This window comes from Eptatretus burgeri, chromosome 18 (genome assembly GCF_056783735.1).
Source record: "Eptatretus burgeri isolate ZD-2024b chromosome 18, Ebu_testis_v1, whole genome shotgun sequence".
Lineage (NCBI taxonomy): Eukaryota > Metazoa > Chordata > Myxini > Myxiniformes > Myxinidae > Eptatretus > Eptatretus burgeri.
In genome coordinates, this window is record NC_140978.1 from 39,336,991 (window position 1) to 39,349,533 (window position 12,543).

Sequence of the window (12,543 nt, forward strand, 5' to 3'; positions counted from 1 at the left end):
CACCCTACCTCGCCGTGCACCCACCCACAAGCAGGCTCAAACACCAATCAACATCACGTCGTCACCCCCAGGAACCAGGGACGCCAATAATCAGGTACGCTAAGAGCAGGTACCGAACAGAACCAGCAGGAACGGTCCAAACGTCAGAAGCTATCAGGAGCCGTAATCAATGGACAGCTGTAAGGAGCTGTCAACATTGGTCAGGAACCGTAAGGAACCGTTCACCAGCTGTCAGGAATTGTCACCAACTGTCAGGACGACAGCCCTCCCATCCTTTTTATAGGCTACCAGCCTGGGTGGACTTCAAGCAGACTTCCACCAAGTCCACCTTGTCTATTGGTGAATCGCTGCACGTGACCTCCAACTGTCAATCTCGAGATCATCCCTTCCTCGTTCAGCCCGACACGAACAAGAGCCAGCCAGCATCCATAGAGCTGCCGAACAGGGCATCAGATGTCGATGGAAAAAGGTGGACGTCAACATGGTGAAAGAGGTGGGTGTCAAATGTCAAAGAAAGAGAGGTGGGTGAGGTAAATGATCCACAGCCGTATTTGACCGTCAGAATAACCGTTCAGGAAAAGCCCGTGGTGTGCTTAATCAAATGTCCTGGAGGTCAGAAGTGCAAATAAATCGTCCACCTCCAAGCCAATGTGTCCCGATGGAAAGGGGGTAGAAAGAGCCTCCGTTGGGCTAATGGCTATGCACGCACGCACGCACACGTATGCGGACACCCCTTCTAATTAGTGGAATCGGCTATTTCAGCCACACCCATTGTTGACAAGTGTATAAAATCAAGCACACAGCCATGCAATCTCCATAGACAAACATTGGCAGTGGAATGGGCCATAATGAAGAGCTCAGGGCTGCATAGAGCCCTGACCTCAATCCCATCGAACACCTTTGGGATGAATTGGAATGCTGACTGCAAGCCAGACCTAATCGCCCAACATCAGTGCCTGACCTCACAAATGCTCGTGGCTGAATGGAAGCAAATCCCCACAGCAATGTTCCAACATCTAGTGGAAATCCCTCCCAGAAGAGTGGAGGCTGTTATAGCAGCAAAGGGGGGGGACAAACTCCATCTTAATGCCCATGATCTTGGAATGAGATGTTGGACAAGAAGGTGTCCATATACTTTGGCTATGTAGTGTTTCTGTGTGTGTGTGTGTGTGTGTGTGTGTGTGTGTGTGTGTGTGTGTGTGTGTGTGTGTGTGTGTGTGTGTGTGTGTGTGTGTGTGTGTGTGTGTGTGTGTGTGTGTGTGTGTATGTATATATATATATATATATATATATATATATATATATATACATATATATATATATATATATATATATATATATATTGTTACGGCTGTGGAAATTCGCAGAGCACCATATAGGTCCTTAGATCAGTTATGTTGATAAGTCTGTGTTCAGATAGATTTCGCCACCGATGTTTAATGGGCAATTATTCGTGTGCAGGGCTGTGAATCTTCAGTTAGCCGTTTTTCTTTTACTATCGTTATTTTGGACCAAACGCTTCACAACCACCACCTCCACAACCAACATCGCTCTCATCAACCACCACTGACACCACCAACACCTTCTCCACCACCGCCTTCACCACAAGCGCCCAACCACACCACCCCCATGACCACCACAAAATGCCAGCCACGCGACCATTACAACAACCTCCGTAACCACCACCACGTTGCCACCTCAGCACGGTTGCGAGAAGCCTGGCACTCGTCGGGAGAGAACGGACGACGGCCTCACCCCTCCCCCCCCCAATGAAAAACACGTGCGGAAGAGACACGGGGAAAAAGAAAAAGAATGGAAAAGGCCCCGATTTGGCGAGGAAAACGCCGTTTCTGGAAGCTTCGCGCGCATGCTGGAAGTGAGGGGGGCGAAAGGGGGGGGCGAGGCACCGTGGATATAAAAGGGCACGCTGAACGAAAGGTCACTCTCTCTACCTGGGTCGCTCTCTCTCTCTCTCTCTCTCTCTCTCTCTCTCTCTCTCTCTCTCTCTCTCTCTCTCTCTCTCTCTCTCTCTCTCTCTCTCTCCCTCTCTCTGTCTCTCTCTCTCTGTGTCCCTCTCTCTCTCTCTCTCTCTCTCTGTGTCTCTCTCTCTCTGTGTCTCTCTCTCTCTGTGTCTCTCTCTCTCTCTCTCTCTCTCTCTCTCTCTCTGTGTCTCTCTCTCTCTGTGTCTCTCTCTCTCTGTGTCTCTCTCTCTCTCTCTCTCTCTCTCTCTCTCTCTGTGTCTCTCTCTCTCTCTCTCTCTCTGTGTCTCTCTCTCTCTGTGTCTCTCTCTCTCTCTCTCTGTCGCTCTGAGTCGGTGCTGGAGGTTGAGGAGAGAAGGGTGTCGTATCGAAGTGGTGGGCAGTGAGTGGAGCCGCGGTAGGGGCCTGCAGGGAGCAGAGCGCAGCGGGGCCAAGGCGTGTGACCTGCCGAGCCGTGCCTTACCGTGGGTGGTGGAGACGGGACGTCGCAGGCCGCCCCAGCAAGGTGAAGGTTGCCAGCTCGGTCTCGCGGAGCCTTTGCGGTCTACACGGCTCCGTGTTATAAAGACCTAAGAGGTCCAGTCTGCCCCTCGTCTGTCCTGGGGTTTTTCTTTGCTTTTGAATGAACGTTGTGGCGCCATGTCTAAGTAGAACTGTCGATAAGTGACTGTACATAATAAATAGACGGTGGTAGCTCTTTGTCTTGCTCGTGTTTTGTCCCTTACCCGCATTTGCTTTAAATAACTGCATAACTGCATGCGTGTTTTGCATTGAGTGCATACATGATTGCATACGTACATTGATTGATACATGACTGCATATGTGTTGTGTGTGGAATAAATGTGCTTGTTTAAATGTAACCCATTCGTTGCGTCCTCTTTCCCGAATTGAACTGCCATATTGCACTCGGAATATAGTTGGTTTTTAAATAGCCGGTAAAGTGATCGGGTTCAACGGGGCTCACGATAACACCCCGCTCAGTTATCCCAAAACGGAGCGAGCTGCATTAAGCGGCTCGTGTCCCAGCGGCCCCGTTGAGGTGCAGTCTCTCGGTAGTCTGCCCGCGCGAATAATTAGGTATATCGACAATTCGGCGATTGACCCTGTCGCACACGGGTGGAATATTGACTAGGTTGTGGTGTGCTTAAAAACACACCCGTGGCTGGTTTCAGGCGTTGATCCGGAAAAGCCACGACTGGATTAGCCGTTCGGTGGGCGAGACGGCCGCCATTGGCTAAATGCGGTCGTTCGCACGCCAGCGGGCGAGAATCCACAACAATATATACACATATATATTATATATTATGTACAAACCCACGAAGGTGAATACTTTGAGACCCGGGAGGACTCTGCTCCACCTTCTGAAACCCGCATATGAAGATAGCAACCAACAACAAGGTTAATTGCAGATTCTGGCCAATCTCACATCAACCAGCTGAATTAACCTTCACTTTTGTAAAACGTCTTGATAGGAATTAATCATCAGACACCAAAATCAGAATCAAAGCAGCATTTTATATTCCTGGCAACAATCATAAAAGTTTGTTTATTTTTTTTTCTTGTAATATGGAGTGTGTTGGGGAGCTTTTTCAAAATATCAGGAGTTTATCAAACTTTATTTCTCGACAAACACTTGGTAATGTACGAGAATTATTATTTTTATTATTTTACTTAACTTTAAACATACGGCTCATTGTCGTGCACGAGATTTATGACTTGCTTCACAAACATCTGTAGACATCAGCACACTTTTAAGCATATTACATATTACATTGGAAGACAACAGACAAATACATGATGGTGTGTAAGATTTCAACCTGGGTTCCCAGTATCATGAACCAGTTACATAAGGTTGACTACAAGTCACGCCTTAATCATATCGGCAATCGGTAACAAGCTGATATTGCTTCCTTTGTTGGATCTCGTTATTGGCAATGACGCTACATTATAATACTGATAACAGAGCATGTGGATTAGAGACTGGAAGAAGCGGCCGGTCATCTGGAACCTCTTCATGTGAGGGGAAAACACCAGTTGGTTTGCTGTCTGCAATGGCTCGTCAACAACCCATTTCACACGGAGGGAAGACAACAAAGACTTTTAACACACCAAACCTCATGCTTCATTTCAGAAATAAACACAAGCAAAACTTCCAGAAATACGAGGAGGTGCTTAAAGTGCCAAGTCACCAAAATATGTAGAGAGAAGAGTGGTCATTGGAAGAGAGTGCAGATCGCGTGCGATTGGAATATCAATGATATCCATGAAACAGCCCAGCATATACATGAAATGATAGCGGCAGATTGCTGACCATTGTCGATCAGAGATGGAGAATTTCTTTTCCACTTGTTGAACGTGTTCAGAACACATGACTGTCTTCCTAGTAGGAGCTATATGACAAAGACAGTCTTCACCTGAGTTTATGAGGGTGTGAGGTCAGAGGTGCGATGTCAACCTTGAAACATTTCCTGGTTTTCTTTCACAACTGACATTGTGAGTACCAGGATAAGCTACAACTCCCTCGTGATTTTAACAGCCCATTATCAGTATCGGCTGATTGCCTCCAGCACCGAAGATGGAAGTAGTTACGTTTTCACTCCTGTCTGTCTGTTTGTTTGTCAGTGAATCGGATATCTCAAAAAGCTGTGGAAGGATTCGGACAAAATTTGGTGGAGAGTTTGGGTATGTGACAGACGAAATGATTATATTTTGGTGAAGATCTGCATTTGGATTTTTTTTTTTTCAATTTCTCAGTGATTCTTCACCATTGAGAGACAGGGTCATAAATTATATATAGCATGATATCTCAAAAAGTTATGGACTGATTCGGACGAAACTTGGTGTACAGTTGCATGTATGACAAGGAAGAATGGATGCAATTTCGGTGAAAATCCGTATTTAGTTCCAGATATGAGAATTACTTTATTGTCAAAGTGATTCTTCATCATTGAGAGATAGGGCCAAATGTGATATAAAGTTTTGGATGGGTTATGACAAAATTTGGTGGATGAGTTGGGTAGGTGATGGGAACAAGCTGATGAGATTTTGGTTAAGGTCCGAAAGCAGCTCCGGCCTATCGGTGGGATACAAAATGTAAGCTGTTCAGCATGGCAGAGGTATGTGCTCGACAGAGTGCTGTTCCAGTTAAACCTGACAGTCTCTGGCTCATCCTGCTTGCTTGTGACTTTAATTTGGCGGCTCTGAAGGAATCCGTTCGAGATGACGATTGCTCACGGTGTGGTCCAGTCAGACTTCCCGGCATCACACAGATCATTGGTATCCTCGGCCAAAGATAAGATCTATCCTGTGATTGCCTCGGCACATAACTCGTCTGTAGCAAGGATTCCAATCGCACGGTAATGCGACCTTGGACAAAGGAATCCTAAGGAAAGTCTCTGTGGCGAGGGACTGACATGGCCGCTCAGCAACTCACTGGATTTAAACCTGGCCAACCGGGTCGGAGCGGTAGACAGTTACAATATAAATTGTAAAGCAGTGATAAGGAAAACGAAAAACAAGTAATCAGTTGCTTTGCTCTGTATATCACCATGCCGGAATGCTTTGTTTGTACAAGTCTGGGTTGCATTCTTACATTGCTTTGTCATTCGAAATACGTTTGGATTATACCCACTGCCAGTCAGACATTGATCGATTAAAGAACTTTGGATTTTCCGACATCGACACCAGTAAAAAATGAGTTCGAGATCAGCAGAGAGTGATGCAGCTATCTGCCCATCATTAGAAGACACAATGTGGAATCATCTGCAAAAAAGGAAGAGAGGGTTTTTACAGGGCATCAGAATGGTTGTTTATGTATATGAGGAACAAGAAAATAGCCAAAGACACTGCCTGCCTTGGAGGCATTCAGTCTCAACTGGGAGAGGAAAAGGTTCCATTAATAGTAGTGCATTGACTGCACAAATTGAGGAAAGCAAGGCATGAAGGCAGTCTTGCATGCAGTAGGTCATGAGTTTATCAAGCACAGTAGGTTTAAGAAAATTGACATCGATGCCATCTGCGCACATCGCCAATGGAGTCGAGGTTGAAGAAAACTTTTGCAACCTACAATGGTGTGAGACACAGTCGAGGCAGTGGGTACGAGGGGTAAGGTGGGGGACAAAGTGGAATGGGTTAGGGACAGAATTTGATAGAAAATACCAAGTTGAGACATTCTGCCTTATCTTGCGTCGTTCGATTGAAGTGACAGTTTTACCTTGCAGTCAAACTCATCTCGGCTCCATCGGGATTAATTTTTTTTCCAATATCAATATATTGGTAGGCTCATACCAGAATACCAGTATATCGGTATATAAAAAAAATGTATATATTAAACAAGCTCTTCTTTTTGGATCAGTATTTATTTTTTGAATCAGAACAGTATTGGTAATCGGCACAGGCCGGTATCACTATCATGGATCGCCGTACCGGTAATCGGCACAAGCCGGTATCACGATCACGGATCGGCGCATCGGTAATCTGCATAGGCTTTCTAAAGCACAACCGATTTATATAAAATAACCAATTGACAATTGCTTTTAAAAACAGTCACGAGGGCAAAGAAAAACGAAATTGCTTGTACAGTACTCGGGTGCTGAGGGTTAAGAGTTAAAAACTACTGTACCAACTTCCTGTTACGTCTTGACATCATACGTTCCACTGTTCCAGGTGTAGCTCAGTGCATAAAACATCTTTTTTTAATCATGTACAGTAATTAAAGATCTGAACACCTTTCTTCGATTTGTTGATGATATTCTGATTATTATTTTTCACATCAATTTTTTTTCAGGATGTCAATGCATCGCAGGACCCGACACTCATCAAAAGCACACCACACCATTGACACACCGGCTGCAAGAAAACAGCAACAAACGTTACAGACCTCACCAATTGCTGATTTCCTATCAGCCAATCACTAAAAACGGTTGGACTACATTTTACAGTTTTTATGAGGTGCACGACGATATGCCTGGATCACAATACAACATGGACTGTGACATGTATCTGCCCATTTGATACATACAACCTGGCACTTTGTATTAACTTGCAGTTTAAATCTCAGTGCTTCCAGTTTCAGCTTCATCCACATTGACATTCTTTTCTTTATGCTTGAAGAGACCGACCTCCAAAGCTAAGGATACATTTAATCTAACTGCTTAAGATTGATACCTACATGGAGAAAAAAAAAAGACAGAGAAAAAATGTGGTCTTAACTTATCTGTTCATAAGCATCCACTTTTCCTGCCCCAATATTTTATGAAGTGTTGAAGAAAATCTGCAAAATCAACGATAGGATGCTCCCCGATATTGAATGTAGCATATCTTTGGTTCCTTTTTCCTCACTTGCAGTGGATTAAACTCACTGAGTTAAAACAAGAAAAGAAAAAAAAATGTTGACCAAGCTTAAGCTCAAGTCTCACATTTGTATCTCCAGGCCATGCCAACTTATGATGTAGTTTAGAGAAGCATTAAAATAATCAAGATGAGGTCTAATTATTCTCCTTTAAAATGTCAAAAATTTCAGTGTCACACAATACTAAGTTATCCATGATCAGATCAATGTACATTTGCTGCAGCTCACAGTCCAAACTTTTACACAATATTTCAAAAGTATCTTACAACACAAACATATTTCCATCAGCTAACCCCGCCATTTCCCCAACTCACGTAACTGGCCTCCAAATCATAACAAGCTTATCATCCCCTCCAGAAGCCAGCAGCTTCCCACTGTTAGACCATCGGACACAGTTCACACAGGCTGGAACAAAAGAAAAGGAAATGAGACATTATGCAACATAAAGGGTGCACAAGAGAAATTCAGGGTTCGATTGAGCTAATCACATGGAAGTTTAAAAACAAAAGTGAAATGTACACTCACTTTGCTGTACATACTGTTACGGATCTGGAAACCATTTGCATTCAACATACAGGTCCCAAAAGTCAGTTATCCCGTTAAGTACATGTGTAGTCAGATCCCCTTCCCTTTTGTCTAGTGGGAGAATCAAAAACGTGCATTGCAACTTCTTTTAGCTAGGTTATTAAATCTTTACATCCAACAAACCATCTAAGACCATCCAACAAACAAACCAACAACACCACTGAACAAGCGCTTCACCCGCCCAACAGGCGAGTCGCTGTTTCGAGGCAAAATCTTTGTGAAGTACCTTTTTGGGAGAGTCCGCACATGTAGAGTGGGCGGGCTTCCCGGTATGGCCAAAACCCCATCAAGAAAGGGCAGACCCATGGAAGCCCCGTCCAATCGGGGCGAACAGTAACATCAGTTTTACCAAGGCCCCTCCCCGCTGAGGAAGGTCTATAAAAGTTACGAAGCCATCCTCAGCAGAGAGTTCGGTGGAGAGGAGTTTTCACGGTGGTTGGACCAGGAGTTTTCACGGTGGCTGTGAGCAGTCTGGTTCTTGTTCACGGTGGCTGTGAGCAGTCTGGTTCTTGTTCACGGTGGCTGTGAGCAGTCTGGTTCGTTCTTCATGGTGGCTGTTATGGGGAGAGGAGTTCTGTGGACCCCGACTATTCGCCACACGAGCTCTGCAACGAGCCACGAGTCCCACACGTGCGACTGGAGCAAACCGACGACCTTTGGCAGGTGCCGCACTACAGAGCACGCTTTCCCTCCGACGACCAGGTACCCACCAAACGCTGACCCCCAGCTTGTCTCTCTTCACGGCTGTGAGGGTCAAATAAAGACTCTGGGGTTTCTTTTCTTTTTGAGCGTGTGTCTGCGTGTGGGCCCGTCTTTAAGTAGAACTGAGTAAGTGTTTTTTGCTTATTGTAAATATTTCCCTGCTTGCATATTCTCGTCAAGTCTTGCCTTTGTCTTTATTTTACTGTTAATAAATGTATTAGAAATGTCCCCAGTCCATTTCTGTCCTTTCTTACATTGGTCCAGCATGGTCTGGGTCTGAGTATAAGTGGGGTTTCATCCCCAGTAATCGTTCTATCCGAGCCGGGACATCCTGGGCAGGCCCCGCTCAACTGCAACGAGCCGGAAAGGTAGATGGCAAAGCGGTCGTCGGTAGTGTGAATCGACCGCTGCTGGTAGAGTAAATCCAGTTCGACCAGGCGTTCCAAGGGCGCGTGGCTTCCCCGATAGTTTAAATCGCGTAGCTACTTAGGTAAATTGGCTTTAGACAAACAGACCCTACGCTACACGGTTTAGATATTGGCGACCACGGTCTGTTCACCGAACCGCCAGCTCACGAAATTATCCGGAGCGACGGCCTACAATTCCGGGGAGTCTGATGGAAATGACGTAGTTTCCCCCACCTCGCGGTCGTTCTCGCCACCGATCCCCGGCCTGCAACAATACTATGGAGGACTAGACCTACTATGCTATTACCAAAACAATTCTGCCATCTAAGGCATTTGAAAACACTTTGAATGCATTTACACGTCCTTATTACCCTGCCTAGACAAGAAACCCAAGTCTTAGTCCTTTACCTTTCATCAACTCCCAACACCTGGATCAAACAAATATGGCTCCAGTTCTTAAACTCTACAATGTCACAACAGTTTTTTATTGCTTCATCGGATCAATTTTGTCAGAACGCAAGTTCAATCAGCCTTACAGCATGATGTTTGTACGTTTTGTTTTCTTTAACCCCCAGTCCAATATTATGTCACTGGATGAATGCATGCAACGTGGTAATCACCAGGGAGGATCAAAGGACTGAGAGAGGAGGGGTATGTTGAGAATATAAACTGCTCGACTGCAACCACCTCTCTACAATATTCAGTGTACCAGGGTAGAGATGATGGATGGGATAGTCGCAGACAGAACAGGATAAACCGACACATTAGACAAAGCAGACTTTTGTAAAAGTATTCCCACACTGAATCAATATCTGATGCTGTCAAGATGGTAACCCAATCCTTTTAAGAGAGGGTAGTTTGAAGTCCCTGTCAGCTGGTCTGCGTGAACAGCCATATGTTTCTCCATTGAGGTTGCTCCCTTGAAATAGCCAGAGATATATGGGCTTTGACAAGCAAGTGGTCAGAAGAGCAATGAGGGGCAGAGGATCAACAAGAGTGATTGGAAGGAAAGTTTGTCTTGACTACGTCCAAGAGGGAGGACGTCCCAATTGTAGAAATCCAGGTTGGGAAGTTTACAGATTAGCTCATACCTCAAGAGTCAAAGAAGGCCGATGCTGCAATATCATTGCTGGTTGTTGCAGAGCTGACACCGAGCCAACTGGCAACACACATATTCTGTTTAAATCACTGCAGATGAGGAAAGGAGAGTATATATTTACAAGATGATCCGTATGAGAGGAAATAAACATGCATATCGAGTGATCATCATTGGGTGGATGGTAGGCAACACAGACAAATATTAGTTGATTGAAGAGGTATTCCAAGTGGTTTGAAGAAGTTGGTGTGGTCAGTGGACAATGGGCAGCAGAGTTCCAAGTTCTAACTTTTATCGTAATTACATTCTAATGACTGTTTGAAGGTGGGCAGAGGTTATGTTTTTACCCATTTGTTTGTTTGTGAGCAGTACATCTCAAAAAATTGTGGATGGATTCTGACGAAACTTGGTGGACAGGTTGGTTGTGTGAGCAACTTGCATTGCATAATTCTGATAGTAACTGTGAAAAAGGCAACTCGAGTTATAGTGAATTAAACAAATGTGATATGTATTGGGGGGGGGGGAGGGGGGAAGAGTACGTGCGCGGACAACTGAGTGTGTCAGTTGCAACGATTCGAGCCCCCAATTTGTTTCGCGTAGACTCCAAGCCTCTGAATTAGTGCCCCTTGAGTACTCCAAGGGGAGCATGGCATACAATTAAAATGATCACTTGAAACTTTTCAGTCAATTGACAACCAGTGCACGACATAAAACAGAAGAAACTATAAAATGCAATTTATTAAAACACACCGTTACATGCGCTAACATCATCCAATAATAATTCAATCAAATTTCAATCAATAAAATAATTCATCATCAACCCTCAGTAAGTGCAAAATTCCACACAGGAAATACAAGTCACATTCAATGATTTATAAAACTTATCAAAGTTACACACATATATTTCAATGCAGTTTCAAATATTTCATCATGTTTTAGAAACTTTTACAAGGTAGTTTCCCTTTGTGAAAGCAACTTTACACTCACGTTCAAATACACCCCTTTTTTTAGGATTCGAGCTGTGAATCAGTCAGAATCTTGCAGTGTCCGAACGTGCAATCGATGAACCTTGCCGTGTTGAAACAAACATGCAGGTGAACCAGGTCAACCTTGTGTCTGGAGAGTGAGCCCCGTGGGAATCATCTCACAATATGGCATCTCAATGCAGCCCCGGTCGTAGCGTGAGGAGGAGGAGGTCATCCGTACGACCTTAATGCAAGCTGCCCAGAGAAGCTGTCGGCGAAGGATGACAACGCAGAGTTGGTTTACACCCTGAGTGCTGCGTTGGCTCCTCGTGAGCACAACCAGTCTGCCAGCAGGAGTGAATGTGAACACCGGCAAGGTGCACTGGATCATGATCAGGTCTGTGATCAACGTACGCCCAATGATACAAGGCTCAGAATGCCGTTGCAATCTGTCCTTGCTGTGCACCATTCGCTTGGCCCTTGCTTGGCACGACAAGCATCTCTGCACTCCGCTGCTCCAAGGCTCTGTACGCTGCTGGAGCTGCCTGCATCTCTGGTTCCCCTCAAAGACCTCCGTGTCACTTCACATTTTATGGCCACCACGCAAGGTCAATCCCGACACAAGGTGACAAACTGTCTGAATTCAAAGATTGACCAAAGCTTGACCATTGGTTCAGCACATTGCTTTTCCATGACAAATCTTTCACCCAGTCCAGTTCTCCCCAATGTTGGAGTGACACTCGCACATTACTCAAACACTGTAGTCTCAACAAAAGTCATCCTCAAAGTTCTGTTGATAATTCATTTCGATGTAAATGCCACTGATTCACTCGCACGTACCCTCCCCCCCAATACGTATCACATTTATTTAATTCACTGTAACTCGAGTTGCCTTTCTCAGAGATACTATCAGAATTATGCAATGCAAGTAGTCTGACACAAAAACATAACATTTCCAATTATAGAGGATTCACTAATTATATACCTTCACCAGGCTGACCAGTTTGTTTTGTATCCTACTGATAAGCTGGATCTGCAACCGGATCTTGACCAAAATTTAATCAACTTGTTCGTGTCACCCATCGTTTTCGCCCCCACCTCTCAATGGTGAAGAGTCGTGGAGAAAATTCAAGTTGTTACAGATTAGTCAGGTCAGGTATGGGAGCATGCGCCGGAGCAGCTCATCGCTGCGTCAACTTTCCGCCGGCAGATTCCGAGCCCATCCCCATCTCCTTGAGATGCCGATCAACCTGCTGCAACCACGAAGCACATGGTCAGCCCATTGGCCTCCTCCACTCACGAGGCTCAATCACTGAGAGAATCTGGTGAGCAGGATCAGCGTCATGAAAACGAGCCACGTGTCCACATAGCCACATCTGACACACGGATGATGCAGGTAACAAATCTCATTTGAGTCTCTCTCAGCAACCGCTCAGACAGTCTGACCAGCGATAGACAA

At 45.1% G+C, this 12,543-nt stretch overlaps 1 protein-coding gene across 6 annotated transcripts in view; it reads right to left on the reverse strand.

Moving 5' to 3' along the window:
• Positions 1-12,543, reverse strand: part of HIRA (histone cell cycle regulator) — a 264,562-nt gene that overhangs the window by 233,897 nt on the left and 18,122 nt on the right. For 5 of the 6 annotated variants that reach the window (XM_085864316.1, XM_085864313.1, XM_085864312.1 and 2 more), the window contains exon 4: positions 7,644-7,734. The exons of the other annotated variant lie outside the window; for it this stretch is intronic. In XM_085864316.1, coding sequence (XP_085720442.1) covers positions 7,644-7,734 — 91 coding nt within the window. The remainder of the gene's footprint in view (positions 1-7,643; positions 7,735-12,543) is intronic. 6 annotated transcript variants of the gene reach the window in all.